Source organism: Hemitrygon akajei, chromosome 3 (genome assembly GCF_048418815.1).
Source record: "Hemitrygon akajei chromosome 3, sHemAka1.3, whole genome shotgun sequence".
Taxonomy (NCBI): domain Eukaryota; kingdom Metazoa; phylum Chordata; class Chondrichthyes; order Myliobatiformes; family Dasyatidae; genus Hemitrygon; species Hemitrygon akajei.
In genome coordinates this window covers 116742176-116765179 of record NC_133126.1, presented here as the reverse complement: position 1 = coordinate 116765179, position 23004 = coordinate 116742176, and the positions used below count along the sequence as shown (strand labels likewise).

Below are 23004 nucleotides of genomic sequence, written 5' to 3'. Positions count from 1 at the left end.
CTTCAGTGGGAGTTCAAGGCAGCCTGCACAGAGAAGCACTTTAAGTGCAAGGAATGCCATTGTTATTTGCGTGTTTGCCCCAACATGGAATATCATTGGGACTGAGTCCTCCTCCAGGTAGACTCACCATTTCACAAGGTTTCACTTTTTCTTGGTGGAGCTCGTGGGCTCTCTCTTCCAATGCTTCATCTGTGCAAGCTCACTGACTCATTGTTCATCAGCAACTCGCGGTCCGCCTGTGATGACAATCTCCTCTTGGGAGAAGGGGTGACGTTTTGCATCAACGTGTCGAAGCAGCAGCCCTTCCCGGGGCTGAGGGTGGGCACCCTGCGCGTGCCCGTGTTCGACGACCCGGCCGAGAACCTCTACAAGTACTTCGACAGGTGTGCCGATGCGATCGAAGATGCTGGCGGGGCCGGCGGCAGGACCCTGGTGTACTGCAAGAACGGGCGCAGCCGCTCGGCGTCCATCTGCATTGCCTACCTCATGAAGTGCAGGCACCTCTCACTCCGAGAAGCATTCGAGGTGAGTAAGGGAGTGGACAAGCGTCACGGAGTGAGGTCAGCGGGGGAATTCCCAACGGATAAGTACATTACTGAAGTGGTTGGTCCAGCCCCTTTTATTGTTCCCTTGTGAAGCCTAACTGCAGGGTGTTCAGACTCCCACACACATGCTAATCCTTCGGGTGGGCTATCCAGTTACACGGGATCGTTTCCCCATTCCTTTTCAACTCTCTATTCAATGCCCAGAGAATCTGTAATTCTACAGTGCATAGCAGAGTGCAACACTATTTCAGGCTCTTTGGCTCTCAGTGTTGTGCCAAACTAATTAAACTGAAGATGCCTAATTGACACTGATCCCTTCGGCTTCCTTGTTGCCCATACCCTCCATTCACGTGCCTCTCTAAGAGCCTCTTAAATGTTTTTATTTTATCTGCCTCCACCACCACTCCAGGCACCCACACTCTCTGTGTAAAAAAGAATCTTGCCCTGCACAGTTTCTGTGAATTTACCCCCTCTTACTTCAAATGCATGTCCTCCGACACTGTCTGCTCTCCCAATGCTTATCATTTTTATAATCGTTTATCAGGGCTCCCCTCAGCTCCACCACTCTGAATATAACAGTTAATTTTTCATCCAACTTCTCCTTATAGCATCCACTCTCTGATCTAGACAGGATCTTAGTGAAACATCTCAATAATTCCATGAATCTATGATCTGCCCATTTGAAAGTTACTGCTGAATACGTTTCTGTCCTTTCCAAAAGTGCAATTCTAAATCATAACATTCACACAGAAAAAAATCTACTCATCATTCCCCCTTCATTAGTTATTTCCTCTGCTGATCTTCCAGCCATTAAAGTCATTTCTTTCCAAGTAATTTATCAAGACCCTGCATGATTATTATGAATACTTCAGTTAAGTTTGCCTTTAACTTTCTCATTGCAAGGAGAACAATGTTTCTTCTCTTCTGTCTCCATAAGTTCCTTATACCTAGTTCAACACCTAACAGATCCTTTGCACCATTAACAATTCTCCTCAAGCGTACTGTGCTAAATATTCAACAGCAATTTATAAAATGTTACCAGACTTACTGGTGAGAAGGCAAGTTCTTATTTTCAGTTGATTTCTTCATACTCTTATATGTGCTTGAAAGGAGCCCTCCAAATGAAATGATGTGCTTTGGAGATGTAACCCAAAGGAGAGGTCACAAAATGTGCATGCGCACGCGCGCACGCACACACACACACACACACACACACACACACACACACACACACACTCACACTCACACACACACACTCACATACACACACACACACACACACACACACACACACACACACACACACACACACACACACACACACACACACACACACACACACAATACTTGGTGATTTGATGCAACTATTAAAACACTTCTCAGTGTTTCCACAGTGCAATTTCTATGACAGGCATTTCAGGAGCAAAGGGGTGCAGCTTTAAGGTTGGATTTAGAGCACAGTGAAGTTTCTTTCATGTGGAAGTGGAAGTTGCTCTGTCTCCTCTAGAGGAGGGAGCTGCTGGTCAGGTGAGAAACAGTAGACTACATAGAAATACCCTGGTGAATTGCACTGCTGGAATTGCTCTGTGAATGGGCAGAGGACCAATAGGTCAAGCAACCTCCTCTGTTGTAAGGAATTATGAAATATACAAGCAAATGGGTGCCAGGAACCATCTGGATATAAGATAGAAGCCAGTCCTCTAGCCCTCCAAGTCTGCGCTAACTATTTACCATTCATTTATCCTGATCCTACACTGTCCCATTTCATTCCCCTCACATTCCCATTGACTTCCTGCCAGATTCTACTACTCATCTACACATATTACAGTTGCCAACTAACTCACCCTGTCTTTGGGATGTGCGAGAAGATCAATGCATCGAAGGAAACACAGGCTGAACATGAAAACTCCACACAGGCCACACTGATGTTCAGGACTGAAATTGAGTCTCTGCAGTGTGAAGCAAGGGACATGGAGAAAGGGTGAATGGACAGAGATGATGTACAAACATGTTCTATTTTAAATTAATGCCCGCCGGATAAAAGGGTCTGAATGACCTCCTCCTACAGAAAGCTCGGTAACATCTGCTGTCTAGGCCTGCTCATGAAGGAGAGGTGTTCAAATGAGATGGTAATACAGGAGTGAGTTAATGCCAGCCAGAAGTCAGTGTCTTTGAGAAAGCGACAAGAAGACGTTAGTGAGGAAAAATAGCAACTGAGGAAATTCTCCCACAATGTAAACGGGACAGTTTCTACAGCAACAGGTTTTGCTTCTGCATTATGGGTAATGGGCAGCTGCCCTTCACTATTTCAGAGTTTAATGCCGTCAGACGTGATGTACTTAAGGGATATAAAGCTATTAACCAACTAGCTTTTACAGAAATCAATAAGGGCGAGTGATGACCGGTAAAATGTAAAAGTAGGAGGTTGCTCAATTATTCCCATTAAATAAATTAAATTGCTCCTAAGACTGACCTTTTCTTTCCTTACTGATGATTTATTTTTATGTGCTGCTTTAAACTGTGGTTACTGTGAACATATCCATAATAGTTAATACAATGCTCTCTTAAAATCTTGGCTTGTTGTTGATTGATACTTAAATAAATCCTTCACCTTGGTTAAATGTGGCAAAACAGACATTGAGAAAGCAGGAATATTGTTCTCTCTTATACTCTAAGAGCAGATTGCTTGATATAAGAACATAACGTAAGAAATAGGAGCAGGAGTCGGCCATCTGGCCCATCGAGCCTACTCCGCCATTCAATCAGATCATGGCTGATCTGCCCATGGACTCATCTTCACTTATCTGCCTTTTCCCCATAACCGTTAGTTCCCCTTCTATGCAAAAATCTATCCAACCTTGTCTTAAATACATTTACTGAGGTAGCCTCCACTGCTTCATTGAGCAGAGAATTCCACAGATTTCTTAAGACACAAAAATATCTTGTTGAAACTTTCAAGAAGAAAAGAATAATGAATTTATTTATTTGAAAAAGGACCTAGTGTTTTCCTGGCATATATGTTGAATAAACTCTCCTTGGGCTTCCAGCCGGGCTCAGGTATCGACTATAACTGATATTTTGATGATAAATGTCAGATTGATCACTTCATCCCTGATCAAGGTGGCAGAGTTTGTCATGGAAACATCGGTTATAATTGGCACTGGGTACCCAACTTGAAACCCGAGAAAAGTTCCTTCGCAATTTATTTATTGAGATACAGCGCAGAATGGGCCCTTCCTGTCCTTTGAGCCGTGCTGCCCAGCAATCTCCCAATTCAATCTGAGCCTAATCGTAGGACAATTTACAATGACCAATTAACCTACCAAACGGTACGTCTTTGGATAATGGAACAAATCCGGAGCACCAGAGGAAACCCACACGGTCACAGGGAAAACATACAAACTCTTTACAGGCAGCAGCAGGAATTGAATCTGGGTCACCTGGACTGTACAGCATTGTGCTAACCATTATGCTACCATGCCACCCCGATGAATATAATGATATCCATCACAATGGAATGGTACTGCCAGATTAAATGAATGAAGCAGTTCTCTAGTGCCAAGCAATAACAAAATTATTCCTAACCCTCCAGCTCAAACTTGAGTCCTAAATTCTTGCACCACTGGTTTTAAGTCTTCAACAAACTCCATAAAGTGGATTTCCACACCATTTAGATTGGCATATGCCTCTGGATCACATCCATTAACCAGTATGAATAACTAGCTTTAAATAAGTAGTGCTCCTATAGTTCTGTCAACCTGCTGATCACCCTAGCAATTATGAAACTCCGTACATAAATGGCAAAGGCTCCAGTAGGAAGAAGATCTAGGTCTGTGTTAAACTGTGGGTGGTGAAGACTCATTGAGGACAGGTCATTCCTGTTTCAGGGGAACTTATTCATACTTTCTCTTGGGTTCCAAGGTGACTCCAGGCCTACTCTGGGAACCCACACTCAAGGGTTCAGAGCCCATTGACCATAGTGTCCCCTATGTCAAATAGTGCCCGGTGATCAGGTGATGATTTTTGCAGGAAGGAGTTAACTGAGGTAAAGTTGTGCTTTGCAACAATGGGCCACTGCACTATAAGCTTACACAAGAGTCTAGCCATTGATAAAAATGAGCATGGCTTTGGAACATTCCGTAATCATTCCCCTGAAGACTCACCTCCCAGCTTCATGTGTCACTTTATCTGTTTATCCCAAACTGATGAACTACCAAGTCCCTATCTCTTCCTTACAACCCACTAAACAATAGATCAAAATTGATGGAAGAGCTGCAAGAAAATTGAAGGACAAGCCATTCCTAGTAAAATTAAACCCTTTTCTTTTTACAAATATAATCAGTTTTCTAATGCAAACAGAGGCAAACAAAGCAGGAAGTGGCAAAGTTCAAAGTAAATTTATTATCCAAGTACAAAAGTTACCATATCCAACCCTGAGATTCATTCTCTTGCGGACATAATAGAATCAACGGAAGACCGTATCAACCATGGACCGCTTCAACCTGTGTGCAAAAGACAACAAACCGTGCAATACAAAAAGAAAGAATTAATAATAATAAATAAATAAGCAATAAATATCAAGAACATGAGATGAAGTGACCTTGAAAGTGAGCCCATAGTTTGTGGGAACATTTCAAGTGAAGTTGAGTAAAGTTATCCTCTTTGGTTCAAGAGCCTGATAGTGGTGGTGTGAGTCCTGAAGCTCCTGTACCTTCTTCCTGATGACAGCAGCAAGAAGAGAGCATGTCCTGGGTGGTGGGGTTCCCTGATGATGGCTGCAGCCTTTCATGTAGAAGTGCTCAGTAGTGGGGAGGGGTTACCTGCGATGGACTGGGCCATATCCAATAGTTTTTGCGGGATTTCTGGGTAAAGAAAATGCCAAAGGATATGCAGGTAATCCCAGGCAGAAACTGAAAATCAAACAATCCAGATACCTTCCTGGTTGGAAAATCTCTGTCACTTTCCAGTTGAGCTAACTTATTTAGCTGTGTTGCTGTATTTTCTTTTTGCAGCATTTGAAATCAGTAAGGCCATCTGTGGAGCCCAACGAAGGTTTCTGGGCCCAACTTCAAAGGTACGAAAGCGAGCTTCAGTCCAGGCAGAGTGGGACTATTTCTTCAGCTAATGGATGAATACTTCAAGAAAGACTCCTGCCCCTGAATTGAGATAGTTATTTTGAGATCCGCTTTACTGATATTGCAAGTGTAAGTTCCCAATACTGCAAAGTCGTCAATTATGCAGCCTTACTTTGTTCACAGGTTCACTGAGAAAAATTTGTTATTAAGATTGTACCTGGTCACAGTGAGTCATGATATTGTGGTTCTACCATTGCTTGTGGTTAGTTTTAACACCCTGTGCCAATGCAGAACTATTGAAATGGAATATATTTCTTGTTGAAAGAGTTTGGCCAAAGGGCTTGTCTTGACAAAGTTGTAGAGCAAGAGAACCGATGTATTTTTTTAAGCCATTCATGTGTACCTGTATGGAAGAATGGGTTTCTTAGCAACAATTTATAATGGCTCATTAATTATGAAATTAAACTCAGGAAACACCTATTGTTACTTCAAGCTTCCAATTTTTAAGTCTCGTCTTGCAACCTTTCTTGTCTCTTTGCATTTGACTCGTGCTACTTGGCAGCAATGGTTTCTGAAGATTTTAATATGCAGTACTTGAATCTTTTCCTTATTTATATGTTAAGTCATCTGTTATTTGCTCTTTAACTCACAATCTTCTCAAACGTTTGGCTCTCTAACCAGGTATTCTCTATATTTTCTTCATCAGATACAGTCCATAAGCATTTACAAATCATTCATTGTATTTTTAAGTCATTGCTTATTGATCGAATTTCTGGCAAATTTTACCAGTTTACAGCACTGTGCACCTTGGCCTTTAGTCGAATTCCACAATCATTAACAGTCCCTTGCTTTCCTATAGAGGAGATGGTAATATTACTAAAGGCCACTCGATCATTCCAACTACGTCCTAAATTTTAAACATCATTCTAGAATTTCAAAGTTACCGCTCAGAAGGCCATTGACCTACCCCATTTATGCTAGCTCTTTAGTATGGCTGTTTAAATAATCCTGTCCTCTTTTCTTTAACTTACAGCTTTGCAATTTTCTCTCCTTTATGCACTTATGTACTTGTATTTAAAAAATCTTTTAGGCAATGTGTTCCACTGATACTAACTCCATGTGTGAGTAAAGTTTCCTCATCTTTTGTTTTTATCTTTGCTAATTAAATCTGTTCTCTACTCCCTGATCTGTCTGGTAATGGAAATGCTATTTTCTCCACTAAAGCTATTCTTAGCCTTACAGTATTTTTATCTGTGTTTCCTCATCTTTGCTACTTTTTCCACATACTTATGCACATTCCTTATAGCTGGTTCAATTGTAGCCAATGTCCACTGCACTCTCTTTAACTGGTGGTGGCCTGAAAAGATCTCAACTTTGACAGAGTTCTGAATAGACTTAGAGGGACTTCCAAAATACAATCTCAAAAATTAGTCAGCAAGCAGACCTGGATCCATTTCTTCACATAAATTAGTATTCAGTTTGGCTTTTAAGTGGCGACTCAGGAGAATAGATTTAGAGAGCATTTTAAATAACACAGAAGTCTCGGAGTATGCTGACCTATATCACAATGGAAGCTTTTAGCAGGTTAGTATTGGTCTCCATATTTAAGGAATGATATACTGTACTACCACTGGAGGCAATGAAGAGAATATTTACTAGGAAGAAGAGTCTGGTGTATGAAAAAGCCCCAGTAAGTCAGGTCCACACTCATTGAAGATCAGGGAAATGAGAGGAGATCTTTTAGAGACATATGAAATTCTGATGGAGGTTGACAGGGTAGAATTTGAGAGAATGTTTTCCTCGAATGAAGAGACACAGTTCCACCCATTCCAGATAAGATGGCGGTGGATTTCTCCTCTTGAAGAGTCAAGGCTCTTTGGAAATCTGTACCCCAGAGAACCATTGATGCTGTCAGAAGTTGAGACTGACAGGTACTTGAAATGCATGAAAATCAAAGAACATTGGGGGGTGGGGGAGTGAGAGAAAGTGGTATCGAGGCCAAGGCTGGATCACCCATTATCATATTGCCTGGCAGAGCAGGCACCTACTCCTGTTCATAATGTTCTTATTTGCAAATTGAAGCTCTTTTGACAAAGTCATGGTTGCCAGTTTATGATCTCATCTTTATCAAGCATGGAGAAGCTTCACAGTAAGTCAGAGGATCAGCTGTCTAGAAAGGGATGTTTTCTGCTCTTTAGAAGGAATTTTATAGGACAAGGAGGTATCTGCTTTATGAAATGTGGGTGGCCCAGTTGGTCAGCGTATAGAAACACTGCCCTGCAGCTCCAGAGACCTGGGGTCAGTGCTGACCCCAGGTGCTGCTGTGTGAAGTTTAAACGTTCTCCTTGTGACCATGTGGTTTCTCCTGGGTACTCTGGTTTCCATACACATCCTGAAGACATAAGGCTTGGTAGATTAGTTATCTGCTGTACGCTGTTCAACTATGTAGGGGAGTGGAGGAACATACAGGAAGAATGGAGTATGGGATTAATATAGTTACTGTAAATGGATGGTTGAAGGTTTCCATTGATTTGGTGGGCTGAAGGGCCTGTTTCTGCATCATTTCTTTCTTCGTCTATGAAACTCAGATCTTCTGGCCCGTTCTCATCACCCACCATGCTCAGTGGCATTACTCCCCACAGCCCCCATTACGGGCTATCGTTGGATGGCATTCTATCAGAAGAAGAGTTGATCAGCAGGCAGGAACATGGCGCCACTGGGCACATGTCAGTTCGGCATCATTGATATTGAGCTTGTTTAGCACTGAACTGGAAGTTTGCTGTTGATGGACTGCAATGCAAGGGCATTGTGGAAATGTGTTTAGTAGCTGGCAGAGTCCAATACAAAGAGAGAATGGAGAATGTGAGTTTGATTAGTGGGCACAACCGATGTGCTGCATTTCACTGGCTACATTCCTGAATAATCAAACATTCAGAAGAGTTACAGATAGAGATTCAGATCTGCAGCTTTGTTAACATGAGCCAGACCGAGTTAACTGACTGCCATGACTTTGCCCTACACAGAATGCAGTGCTCAATGTCATTGGTTTGATCGGCTATTTTTAGGAGATGAAGGACCTGTGCCAAGCATCTCATGATCCCAGAGGCAGAGCCAAATGCAGCAACGAAGGAATTATAGGATGTTTGGCCATGGGCCATTCCTCTTCTAAAAATAATCCATCGATCCAACTCCACAGGGCTCTGTAAAGATCGCAGCACAAAAATCTTCGTGGTAGCATTATGAATCCTTTGTGGCCAGATAATCACAGAGTCATTCTCAGGTTAATATAAAATGTTTCTCACTCACTCAGCCTTCCCCACCTCTGACAGTTCCTACAGGAAGTGTCCCCTCAGGAAGATGGTATCTAGCGTCGAGGATCCCCACCATCTGGCTCAGGTGTTCATTTCGCTCCTATGGACAGGCGCGAAGTACAGAAGCCTGAAGTCCCACACCACCAGCTTCAGGAACAGCTTCTTTCCTACAGCCAACAGGCTTCCGAACAAACCTGCACAACCTAATCCTACCTCAGCAGTGGAACACCACAGACCATCACTTGCACCACCATGGAGATGTCTCTGTGTGTTTTTTGTTTGCACAAATGTCTTGTTTTGCACAGTTTTTTTGTTCTTGGTCTGGTATTACTTATGGATAATTCAGGTATAGCTTATGTTCTGTGTGCTGTTGTTTGAATCTACGTGCCTGTGATGCTGCTGAAAGCTGTTTTCTCATTGCACCCGGTCACCACCATACCTGCGCATGTGGCAATAAATCCGGCGATCTCAAATTGTCGGTGCCCTCAACCAGCCGTCTGAAAACATTCATCATTACCAGTAGTGGCCTGGGTTAGGGACTGGTTTGCCATCTTGTTGCAGCAGATTGACTGCACGTTTTACTCTGTGCCCAGCAGTGGTAGGGCCAGCTTCAGAGCCATGCACGATGCATGTCTCTGTTAGAAACATCACTCCTCAGGGGAATGTGTGTAAGTCAGCAGGCTCTTCTGAAACTCCAGGGCCATCCTTTTATGGGTGTTCAGCTGTCTGATTTGTTGCTGCTCACTGAGTTTCAGCAATAAGGCTGACTGACACTGACTGTACTAGGTCCTAATCAGTCACTAGCTTAACTGAGCAGCAATGTAATATTAGTTATCTGCTGGTGGAAGTTCACCACTCCGCCCCCAACCCAGGCTTTTATTGACAATGCCAGCTACTTTGCCGTCTTTCCAGGGCCTGTGGGTGACTGCACCAACAATCTATGTGACCCTGGGGATGATGATGGTATGAGCACCATCCACAAATGATTCATCACACCACCAGGAAGACACACTTCCTGTCACATTCAGAACTCAATGACACACCCTGTTTTTAGGAGAGGCGGAACAAATACAGACAGTGAACTAGTGCTTCGATACCATGTCAGCAACTTTCTTTCTGGGGCTTTTACCTGATTTCAGAAGACTGATCCAAGGCTCTAATTGGCTGGCAAATCTCAGGAATGTGTCAGTAATCTCACTCTGGGAATGCAATGCAAAGGAGTATTTACCAGCAACGTTTCTGGTAGAAGCAGTTTTGCTGAGGAGGGATGTATTGGCTAAGTTACTGAACTAGCAACTAGAGTTCTAAACTGGAGGTACAAGAGCAAATCCTAGTGTGGCAGATGGCAAAACTAAATTTGGATGATTACATTAATTTGGAACTAATACTATGCTTAGATATGTGATGTGGAACTATTGGATTAAAAACCTATCTATGACTTTCTTTCCTGGAAGGAAATTTGCCATACTTCTCCTGTTTGTCCCATATGTGACTCCAGGTCTACTAATATGGTTGACTCTCAACTGTCTCCTCAGTTCAGAGGCAATTAGGGATGGCTAATAAATGTTGGCATTGTCAGCAAAGGCCACATCTTATTAAATAAAAATAAAACCTGCACTCTGCTGTGTTACAAGGTGCTAAAGCTTGAAACTTGCAGATGGGAATGGACTGAGCACTATCCATTTCGCACAACTGACATGCCAATTCTGATTGAAAGATTCATCAGAATGCTTGCTGCCTCTCTCTTTGGCCATTCTCATACCAGTTGGTAAGCCAATAGGCTCTTTCCTACCCAAGTAGATAACTTGTTCAAAAAGTGTTTCATCCATATCCAGAGATTTTATAAATAACACACATAAAAGTGCTTGAAGAAAATGGAAACATAGCATTTTTATTCATGATTCCACTTGTTACCTGTTGTCAGTATATGAGCTCACATGATGATCTGGGAAAGTTAATAGCCCTAATAATCGGTGGAAACAAAGCTTTTGTGCATATACGTGAGTCACCATTTACAGTCTTGTAATTGCTTTCCACTATTAGATACTTTACATATTAGCTGGTATGAAAGTGCATTGTAGAAGCAACAGCTCTGACTCAGTGCATACCCTTTCATTGCAAAGTCATACTGTTAGCTGTGAGATGCAGAAACTCCCATGCAGTACGGAGTGAGTGCCCATAGCCACATCTGATAGAGTAACAGACCAAGCACACTTCTACAAGCCTCTAATTCTCAGCAGTAGGTTGTTTGCCCATGCATTCTGGTTGAAATTTACCCTCCTCATCCAATATCATGAATGGATTTTCATATTATTGTGCATGAACATTTGCACCAGGCTGCTATCAAGATTTCTACTATCACATTTGTGATAATACTTCAAAAGTGTTTCATTGTTTGGACATTTGGTTTGGGAAGCCGTGAGATTATGAAAGTTGCCGTAAGAATGCACCTTCTTTCTTCCTCCAAGTGGGAACAGTTCTGAAGCATGAAGTGGTAGTACAGAAATGGTTGTGGGTGTACATTGGAACATTTAAAGTATGTGGTTATTTGCCTTTTGAGCCTTAACTAGTGTTCAGCTAGATTATGATTACTGCACTACTGATACATTAGATTACTCTAGGCTTCAAAACATTTGGAGTCTATATTCTCGTCCTCACATTGGCAATGGATCATTGTCAGAGCACAACCTCCATCTGCCTATGACCTTTGATCACATATGAAACTGGTATATCTACATATCTCAAGCAGATTCAAGTAGCACAGATGTGTTCGTTTGCACAGAGACGATGAAAATGTTTGTTCCGTCTAGCGAAACTGTGTTTCCAGAAGGCCATTGGTAAACATTTTGAAAGTGGATCCGTTTTTAACAGCAATAATCCAACTCTGTCCATGTAGAAGTTGTGCTATATCTAAACCAGCAAACCAAACCCCCACCATCACCACAACCTATTTGCCCTCTCTGCAACGACCTTACACCTTCCAGGATGCAGACAGCAGTAAGTGTGCAGGGTCTGAGGAAAGACTCATGTGAAGAAACAGAAGAGGCCGCAGAGAGTGATGAGCACAACTAGTCCATCATGGCCACAGCTCTCCCCACCATTGACAGCATCTACATGAGTCACTGCTTCGAGAGCAATCCCCACCATCTGTCTCAGGTCCTCGTTTCACTGCTGCTATTGGGCACGAGGTACAGAAGACTGAAGTCCCACACCACCAGGTTCAGGAACAGCTACTTTCCTACAACTAAAAAATTCTTAATCCAAACTGCATAAGCCTAATCTTACTGAAACAATGGAACATTAGGGATCACCACATACAGTACCATGGACTTGTCTCTGATTGTGTTTATTAAACTAACGTCTAATCTTGCATTGTCTTCATTTCACGATCTTGCAAAATTTATGGAAAAGAATTAACTGTCGACATTTCAGGCCGAGACACTGCTTCAGGCCTGGAAAGGAAGGGGAGAAGCTAGAATAAGAAGGTGGGGGATGGGAGAAGTAAAGAGCTGAGAAGTTGATTGGTGAAAGAGATAAAGGGCTGGAGAAGGGGGAATTTGATAGGAGAGGACAGAAGGCCATGGAAGAAAGGGAAGGGGGAGGAGCACCAGAGGGAGGTGATGGGAAGGTAAGCAGATGAACAGAGAGAGGGAAACAGGAGTAGGGAATGGTGAAAGAGAGGGAGGAGCAGCGAGAGATAATAGCAGGTAAGGAGATAAGCTGAGAGAGGAGGCTCTTCTCCCTTTCCTTTCTTCCATGGTCCCCTGTCCTCTTCTATCAGTTTCTCCTTTCTCCAACTCTTCATCTCTTTCATCAATCAACTTCCCAGCTTTTTACTTCAACCCCTCCCCATTTCCTGGTTTCACCTATAACCATATACCAATTACAGCACAGAAACAGGCCATCACGGCCCTTCTAGTCCATGCCGACTATCACCAGCCACCTTGTGCATCTTTTCCCCTTTCCCTATGTTTTACTCTGACTTCCTCCCTTCCTTCCCAGTCCTGAAGAAAGTTCTCAGCCCAAACCGTTGACCATTTACTCTTTTCCATCAATGCTGCCTGGCCTGGTCTGCTGAGTTACTCCATCATTTTATGTGTATTGCTTTAGATTTCCAGCATCTGTAGATTTTCTTCTGTTTGCAAATTTTATGTTCAGCTTATATTCCGTGTGCTGTTCTTGGAATCTATGTCCTTGTGAAGCTGCTGCAAGTAATTAGGCTCAACGACAAACTGCTCTAAAAAGCCATCTCTTAGGCATTCAACAAACTCACTCTCTTGAGATCCATTACCAACCTGATTTTTACAACTGATCTGCATGTTAAAATCTCCCATGACTACCCTTTTGACTCACCTTTTCTATTTCCTGTTGTAACCTGTGGTCCACCTCCCAGCCACTGTTGGGAGGCCAGATTATAACTGCCATCAACGTCCTTTTACCGCTGCAGTTTCTTAACTCAACCCACAAAGATTCAATATCTACTGATCCTATGTCACATCTTTCTATTGATTTGATGTCATTCTTTACCAGTCGAGCCACACCACTCCCTCTGCCTACCTTCCTATCCCTCTGATACAACATGTAACCTTGGACGTTCAGTTCCCAACTACAACCATCCTTCAGCCACAATTATTGATGACCACACCATCATATACATGGCCTAATATTAATATCATAATACAATATTCATAGCTCTTCACAGGATGCCTCAAACACCCTTTGTCACTGAGCAACAAGGGGACTTTAGGGGAGATCAGCAATTTGCTCAAAGAGGTATGTTTGTATATGTCTTCAAAATAGAGAGATAGTGAGGTTAGTTAATCAGCTTTCAAAACTTAGGGTTTTACTAGCTCAGTTAACAGTAGAGTGACACACAAAAAGCAGTAACAGTGGGTCGGGAAGCAGCACGGAGGGACATGGGCAGCTGATGTTTCGATTCAAGCTTCTTCAACGGGACTGGATTGGTTGTTAGAGAGGTAGGAGTGATGAGGGAAGAGACAATTTGTGATTGGTAATGACATACTAAAGGCTGTGCATGGAGCTGGTGTCTCACAGCTCCAGCAGTCTTGTCTTCAATCCTGACTTCAGGTGCTGTCTGTGTGGTTTTTGCATGTTCTCTCTGTGACCTTATGGATTTCCTCCAGGTATTCCAATTTCCTACCACATCCCAAAGCTATGTGGGTTGGTCGGTTGTATATTGCCCCTGGTGTGTGCTTGAGGGGTAGAATCTGGGGAGAGTTGATGAGAATGTGGGGAGAGTAGGTTACAGAGAAAAAAACGCTATGAAAAGCTCTAAGCATAAGTCACAAAATTATAAGTATGTGAGTCTGATGTCAATCATGGGCAAATTATCAGAAAGCATTCTAAAGCATAGTGTGTATAAGTATTTGAAAGGATGGGGCCTGATTATGGATAGCCAACATGAGTTTGTGTGTAACACACACAAAATGCTGGAGGAACTCAGCAGGCCTGGCAGCATCTATGGAAAAGAGTAAATAGTTGATGTTTTAGGCCAAGACCCTTCGGCAGGCCTGGAAAAAAAAGCTGAGGAATACAGTTAAAAGGTGGGGGGGAGGGGAAGGAGAAACACAAGGTGAAAGGTGAAACTGGGGAGGGGAGGGGTGAAGTAAAGAGCTGGGAATTTGATTGGTGAAAGAGATACAAGGCTGGAGAAAGGGGAGTCTGATAGCAGAGGACAGAAGGCCATGGAAGAAAGAAAAGAGGGGAGGAGCACCAGCCCCTACCAGGGATAGGGTTCCTCTTGTCCTCACCTACCACCTCACCGGCCTCCATGTCCAGCACATAATTCTCCAAAACCTCCGCCATCTCCAATGGGATCCCTCTTACCAAACGCATCGTTCCCTCCCCTCACCCTTTCCACAGGGATTGCTCCCTATACAACTTCCTTATCTATTCATCCCTCCCCATTGATCTCCCTCCTGGCACTTACCTTTGCGAGCAGAACAAGTGCTACAGCTGTCCCTACACCTCCTCCCTCACTACCATTCAGGGTCCCAAACAGTCCTTCCAGGTGAAGCGACACTTTACCTGTGAGTCTGTGGGGGTCATATACTCTGTCCGCTGCTCCCGGTGTGGCCTGCTGTACATCGGTGAGACACGATGTAGATTGGGAGACTGCTTCGCCGAGCACCTATGCTCTGTCCACCATAAAAAGCGGGATCTTCTAGTGGTCACCCATTTTAATTCAACTTCCCATTCTGATTCCAATTCCGATATGTCCGTCCAAGGCCTCCTCCACTGTTGTGATGAGGCCACACTTAGGCTGGAGGAACAACTCCTTATATTCTGTCTGGGTAGCCTCCAACCTGACAGCATGAACATCGATTTCTCAAACTTCTGGTACTGGCCCACCACCCCCTCTCCTTCAGCATTCCCCATCTCCTTTTCCCTATCTCACCTTATCTCCTTGCCCGCCCATCGCCTCCCTCTTGTGCTCCTTACCCCTTTTTCTTTCGTCCATGACCTTCTGTTCCCTCCTATCTGATTCCCCCTTCTCCTGCCCTGTATCTCTTTTGCCAATAAACTTCCAGCTCTTTACTTCACCCCTCCCCCTCCTGGTGTTTCTCCCTCCCCTCCCCCCCACCTTTTAACTGTACTCCTCATCTTTTTTCTCCAGTCTTGCCCGAAATGTTGAGCATTTTGTGTGTGTTGCTTGCATTTCCAGCATCTGCAGATTTTCTCTTGTTTGTGATGAGCTTGTGTGGCACTTATTGAATTTTTCAAGGAGGTTAATGATGGAAAAGCAGTGGATATTGTCTCCCTGTAATTCATCAAGACCTTTGACAATGTCACACATAGTAGGCTGGTCCAGAATGTTAAGTCACTTTGAATTAGGATGAAATAATCAATTGGCCTCTACATTGACAGTGAGAGAATCCAGAGAGCGGCAGTAAATGGTTGTCTCTCTGGTTGGATTCCTGGAGACCAATGAGGTGCCACAGAAACCAGTGCCGTGTCCATCGTTGTTCATCATCTATATTGATGATGTAGATGATAATATTGGCGAACTGAATCAGCAAATGTGCAGATGCCTCTGAGTGGACTGCAAGGATTGCTGTCAAGGCTTACAGCATGACGTGGACCATCTGGGGAAACGGACTGAAAAATGACAGATGGAATTTAATGCAGACACAGATGAGGTGATGCACTTTGGGTGGACAAACCAGGTAGGACTACACAGTGAATGATAGGTCAGTGGAGTGTGCAGCAGAGCAAAAGGTTCTGGGAATACCAATCCATAATTTTTTGAAAGTGACATCAAAGGTAGATAGGGTCATAAGAAAACTTTTGGCAAATTGTCCTCCATAAATCAGTGCTTTGAGTGCAGGAGTTGGGATATTATGTTGAAGTTGTATAAGACATTGGTAAGGCTGAATTTGGAGTATTGTACACAATTCTGGTCACCTAGCTACAGGAAAGATATTAACAAGCTTGAAAGAGTGCAGAGAAAATTGACAAAGATTTTGACAGAACTTGAGGACTTGAGTTATAGGGAAACATTGAATAGATTAGGACGTCATTACCTGGAGTGCAGGAGAATCAGGAGAGATTTGATACAGGAAAACAAAATTATGAGGGGTATAGTTAGGGTTAAGGCTTACAGGCTGTTTCCCCTCAGATTGGGTGGGACAAAGACTCAAGGTCACTCGTTTAGGGTGAAAGATAAAATACTTAAGGAGAAACTTCTTCACTCAGTGGGTGGTGTGAGTGTGGAACCGTGCCCACAATCAGCACGCTCAGTGTAGTCCGTGTTGTATGCTGCAAGCGCTTTTGCCCTGAGCTTAGAGGTTCCAATTCACAGGATAGAGGAGAGGTCACCCCTCTGCAGGAGGCTGGTGTTTCACACTAAGACCAACGTACCTCAAGATTACAGCTTAACGGTAACTTTCCAAACTACACATCTGGAATTTGGCACAGCAGCTGGTGTGATTTGACCTCGATTTGATCCTGATCTCTGGGGTTGTCTGTATGGGTATTTAAACATTCTCTTGTGTTAGCTGAGGTTTTTCTTGGATTTTCCAGTTTCCTCTTACATCTCACGACATGTAGTAGGTTAATTGGTTGTTGTAAATTTCACTTTAATATGAGGCATCTGTCAGTCAGAGTTGACCATGGATGCGTCCTAGATGTGTAGATATGCAAGCCAGGGCTGTATGATATGGAGAACAAGCTGTCTCCCATGTAGCAAGCTCCCTCTGTCCATGCATCTGATGAACTCAGAAGAAACGACGGAGATCGATACAGTTTGGTACCAGTGCCTTCGCAGGAGTTGCAAGTCAACATTGAACTCAATGTAGGGCTGCCTTAGGGACTCCAGCTCTGGATTTTTCCCTCGGGGTTTATTCCCAAAGCCTTCCCTGTGAGTAGGTATAGCCACAAGTCAACGAAGGTTTGAGGTCAAAGTTTTCCTTCTCCTAGGTGGGCTGCCAACCGGGGCTGATGAGCCTAATCTGCCAAAGCGACTGGTTTTAAGGTGCCAGTTTTTCACCTTTGCCCCTTCTCCTGTCAGTAGAAACGGTTCTGCCGGGCTTAGTAGCTAAGCCACATGTGAAGGCCAGGAGATGGCCTTGGTTGTCAGAGGCTATTTGACGTGCATGCCATTGGGAACATTTAATGGATAGTGGGAGCTTGTCCACATTACCGTCCCCGGCTAGAACAACCTTAAGGAATATAGGTAAGAGGTAAGAGAACCAAATGGGAGTTGATTTGCGTGTGAGAAGGAAGGAGCTGTGGGGATAATAGGATATACTGTATAAGGAGAGAGAACGGGACCAATGAGACAGCTCTGCCAGGGAGGCCTGAAGGTCTCCTCAGTCATACATTATCCAAATAAACCAATGTCCATTAATAATTTTATTAAAATCTATGCTAAATTCCAATAAGAACAAAACTCAAATTCTTTTGAAGCACATACTGAAATGTAATAATTGGGAACAGTTTTTTGTAAATCTTGTTAACAACTACCTGAAAGCAAGAAGGAAAAAAACAAATGCATACATAACAAAGAACAGCCTATACATTTCTGTGATTTCAACCACATAAACTGCGGAATAAAAGCATAAAAAAAATGAATGGTAATCAGAGTGAACAGATTTAGAGTCTTACGCACTTGCCTCTCAATCACCAGGACTCCCACAGTGTGAGTCCTGCACGGAGGTCAAAAGAATCCTAATCCTTTCCAATTTCTCCCCTCCCCCTGCTCTGGCCCATGCCGATTTAATTTTGAATGAGTATCGCTGAGTTTTACAAGGTCATTGACCTGTAACATTAACTAGATCCACTATTCTGCCTGATCTGCTGAATACTTTCAGCATCAGCTCTTTGTATATTGCTGAAGCTCCTTACCCCGTTCAATTTCTTGAAATGGACTCTGCCTTTTATTGAGGCCTTGACATTATTCATAACATGTGGTGCTCAAAACAACCTCAACTCCAACAGGGTTCTGGAGACACGTTCCTCCTCTGAGCTGTTTTATTTTGATGTTGGTTCTGAGACACTATTTGTAATTACATTTTGGGCTGGATCACCTAAAGGCTTTATCTTTTATTTGCCCAATAGCCTGCTATAATATAGTCTTATTTCCCACACAACCAAACCTGGCATCTGAACTCTTCAGATTAGGAGATGCTTGCTGGCTTTAGACAAATGGCATAGTGTTTGCTGCTCCTTTACTCCCCTGATGATATAAAGTTTCATTGAAGACAATTGATAGCAGTAGTTTCTTTATAAATTGGAATACATGAAAATTATAACATTGCATTAAAGTCATTAGAGGTACATAAATAACAGAAAACCGAAAATGCAAGTCTTTTGGATGTCCATGGCACTCCACATTATAAAATCAAGTCAGGCCAAATACTTTTAGACCTTCACCTTGACTTTATTCTATAATTTTAGGGGCAATACTACTGATATTGTCTTCAATATGTTGAAATTGATGCCCTATTTCTGTCTCTAAGTATTGTTTCTGAGTGTTTACTCTGCATTCCTGATTTTGAGGAGCTGAATTGAGTGGTCAGGCATTGCAAAGCCAGAGTTTTTTTTGTTTCCTGGTGAACTCCTCACAAATTGTGCCACAAATCCACACTGATCCAAGAGTCTGATTCTCAGCATGGAATTCCTAGGCTCTACTTCACTGAGATATGAAATATAGAGTCCTAGAAAAGTACAGTGCAGAAACAGGCCCTTTAGCCCATCTAGTCAGTGTTGAACCATTTAAACTGCCTACTCCCATTGACCTGCATTGGGACTATAGCCCTTCATACCCCTACCATCCATGTACCTATCCAAACTTCCCTTAAGCGTTGGACCACTTTCACTGGCAGTTTGTTCCACACTTGAATGAGCCTCTGAGTGAAGAAGATCCTCCTTATGTTCCCCTTAAACCTTTCACCTTTCACACTTAACACATGACCTCTGGTTGTAGTCCCACTTAACCTCATTTCTTTTACCCTATCTATACCCCTCATAATTTTGTATAATTCTATCAAATCTCCTCTCAATCTTTTATGTTCCAATGAATAAAATCCTAACCTATTCACACTTTCCTTAGAATTCTCAGGTGCTCCAAACCCTTTCTCTGTTCACTTTCAGTCTCATTTCCATCTTTCCAGTAGGTAGGTGAGCAAGACTGCACACAATACTCCGAATTAGGTCTCAGTAATGTCCGGTACAACTTCAACACAACATCCCATGCCCTGTACTCAATCAAAGATGACAAAATGCAGTGGACACTTTTAAAGACTAAAAAGGATTCAATGTATAAATGTTTATCCGATAAATATCTTATTATTGAGTGAAGGGTTTGCCTTAATAATTTTTTATATTTCTTTCGCTTTCTATTTCTATGACCTGTTGAACTATATGGATTATCCATTGCAAGAAATAAAGAAGGGTTAAATTTGCCAACTGTGGTGTAATTTCATAAAATTCTATATATCTGGAGCTGTAAGACAGCTAGCCCTCTCTCCATGGGTTTATTAGTGGCAGTTATTAGTGTTACAGACAGTGGAAGGCTTGCAAAATTAATTGGTGTCACATTTACCTCTTTGCAAAAGGATAATTAGGAAAATTAGGGTTATAGTCCAGATTGGGTGTTGGTCATAAAGGAATAAGGTGAGAGTGATTTTTTCTTCTCAGAGACTTGTATAACTTAACTGTACTTTTTGGTTAATTATTGACACACTTAATAATCAATGATCGGTGAATTGTAGCCCCTATCCCATAGAGTTGTGGATGCTCAGTCTCTATATATTTTCAATGCTACAATTGATTGATCATTGATTATTAAGTGAGTCAAGATTGGAACGGAAAGTACAGTTAAGTTATACGGTCAGCTGTGAAATTATGGAATAGAAGAACAGGTTCAAGAGGCTGCTCAACTTTTCCATCTATTTCTTTCTGTCCTGTTGAACTGAATCTGCATTGTTGAGTCTCTGTGACTCATGTTAACAGGTGATAGAGGTGTGTTATACTGCAGTCATGCAATCAGCCTAAATGTCTGAGGAGAACTGTTTAGTTTAGTTCAGCCAGTCAAAACAAAGGCAGAAGCCACATTCCCTCCCGACTTGAAATAGATTATTGACAGACTTCAGCATATTATGTTCATTAGCTTTTGTGGGAGACAAGTCAAAGCTTTTAATATAATGTACTGCAATTGCTCACAGTGATGGAATCTAAATACTCTGCTTAAATGGAGCCAAGCCAACCTAAGACCTGCAAAGCCTCAGTAAGTTGGACCTTACACAGACTCCACTCATACAGTAGCCTGTGCAGAACTTAATCCTAGTGAGGCCTGTATAGAGCTGAAACTCAAAACACTCATGTTGATCTAAACATGTCAATTCCAACCACAGAAAAGTCAAAAAAGCTCCTAACAATGGAAAAGCTCAGGTAAACCCTTAAAATAACAGAGTGCAGATGCTAGAATCTGGAGTAACAAACAATCTACTGGGAAAAATATCATCAGTTCAGCAGCATCCGTGGGGGGAACTGAAATGTTGTAGTTTCAGGTCAAGTCCTTGGGAAATGGCCAATAGAAAGAGAAGATTGGGGGTGGTGGGGCAGGGGCCAGAGGTGATCGGGAGACTGAGGGGGGTGGGTGAAGGATGAGGGGCAGATTAGGCCAGGTGGGGGAGGGGAAAGTATAAAGCTGGAAAAAGAGGTGGGTGGCTATTAGATGGAAATAAACAAGACAAGAGGAAGCAGGACCCATTTGGGGGAGGGGGGGAGTGAAGGTGGACACGGTTGCTGGAGGCTTCTTGCAGCAACCACCATTTCAATAGGCATTAACTGCCTCTTTAAATCACAGGATAACCAAACTTGTGGAGAGCTATTTGTGTTAAATATCCTTGCAAACTCTTCTCTCCCTTCCCTCTCCTCAAGGGTGTTGATTCTTAGTCCACTGACTCCCATTAGACCCCAACCCACTAAAAATCACACTGAAGCAGCAGTATCACTCAGCACCCCCATGCTGGATGTGTTGGATTCATGCTCTCCAGGCAAACTGAAACAGAAAAACTCTGGCATTGTCACAAATAAACACTCAACGCGGTCAGCAGTACAATGTAGAAATCTACCTGAAGCAACAAACAAACTGCTGGAGGAGCTCAGTGGGTCAAAATGAATTGTCAGTGTTTCTCACTGAGCCAGGACTCGAAACGTTGACAATTCCTTTCCCCCACAGATGCTGCTTCACCTGCTGATTCCCTTCAGCAGGTTATTTATTGCTCCTGATTCCAGCATCTGCAGTCCCTTGCGTTTGCAGCAATCTGTCTTAGTTATTTAGATGCTTCACGGAGTGCCATAATGATTGGACTGCAAACACATTTTTTTTCTTGAAAGACATTTGAAGACCTGAGTAACATAAAAATAAGGCATTTTTCCTTGTCAGTCTCTGGTTTAGACGTAGGCTTTTGACTGAGCTGATTCTGTCTTTGTGTAGATTCTTTGCCCACTATGAGCAGCAGAGTACTTGTAGCCTCTGTGAAAGAAAACATATGGTCATCAGTAATTGTGCAAGGACCTATCCACTCACCTCTCAGTTGTTTCTACCACTCTAGGAAAGCTTTGCAAATGCTCTTGTCTCCTCTGTTTTCACACAATGAATATTTCATTTGTAATACTTCACCCTCCCATTCCTTTAAGAACAAAAGAGACAAGTGGCTCCTGAAGCAACACACAGAGAAGAAGCAGAACAGAATTGATCATAAAGGCTCTTTCTTTTAGTGTGCCGTGGCAAAACTTCCATCCCGAATAATGGACGAACATCTGCAGCAAGGGTTGCCCAGGGAGTTGGCCCATCTGCTTGTGTCTATCTTGGATAGCAATCAACAATTATGTTGTCAACAGGTGTTCCTTACTAATGGAAGAGTAAAAGGTTGGTAGGGAGCCTAGTCATTAGCAACAAATGAACCTTAATCATAGTGAGGTCCATTTCCAGCAACACTGAGAGTGGCACACTAGCAAAGCCAGCAGAGTCATTGACACATAGCCCAGAAATCCAGGTTCAATTCTACCCTCTGCTGCTGATCTGTGTGGAGTCTTCCCATTCTTATTGTAACCTTGTGGATTACCCCCCCCCCCCCACCCCGTGTGCCCTCTGGTTTCCTCCCTCGAGTCACAGACATGTGGGTTGGTCAGTTAGCTGAACTGGCCACAGAAAATTGCTGCCTATATGTAAGTATGTGGTAGAATCCGGGGGGGTTAATGTGAATGTGTGGAGAATAACATGGGTTAATGTGGGATTAGCCTAAAGATGGCTCATTAACGGCCAGCACAGACTCAAGAGGTCAAAGAGCTGTAGGACTCTCTAACTAAAATTCAACATAAGGCTTAAAGTGGGTTCTGTGGGGATTTTACTCATTGTCGACATGTTGTAGCATATGTACATTTTAGAATGAGGCATGCAGCATGAAAAGTACAAATAGAATAAATATTCTATTTAACATGAATTCATCATGGATCCCATTTATACTGGGGCCTGCATCACCTCTTCTTACACTGAGGTCAGCCTGGGGACTAATCAAACTGAAACAAAATACCTCAATATCA

The 23004-nt window shown here is 42.8% G+C and overlaps 2 protein-coding genes across 2 annotated transcripts in view; one reads left to right on the top strand and one right to left on the bottom strand.

Moving 5' to 3' along the window:
- The window catches only part of dusp28 (dual specificity phosphatase 28), a 24794-nt gene continuing 1790 nt past the window's right edge, over positions 1 to 23004 (top strand). The window contains exons 1-2 of the mRNA XM_073040650.1: positions 1 to 525; positions 5558 to 5749. Of these exons, the coding sequence (XP_072896751.1) occupies positions 181 to 525; positions 5558 to 5677 (465 nt within the window). The 5' untranslated portion in view covers positions 1 to 180 and the 3' untranslated portion in view covers positions 5678 to 5749. The remainder of the gene's footprint in view (positions 526 to 5557; positions 5750 to 23004) is intronic.
- The window catches only part of LOC140725327 (claudin-15-like), a 26380-nt gene continuing 21168 nt past the window's right edge, over positions 17793 to 23004 (bottom strand). Inside the window, exon 5 of the mRNA XM_073040649.1 lies at positions 17793 to 21934. Within this exon, the coding sequence (XP_072896750.1) occupies positions 21853 to 21934 (82 nt within the window). The 3' untranslated portion in view covers positions 17793 to 21852. The remainder of the gene's footprint in view (positions 21935 to 23004) is intronic.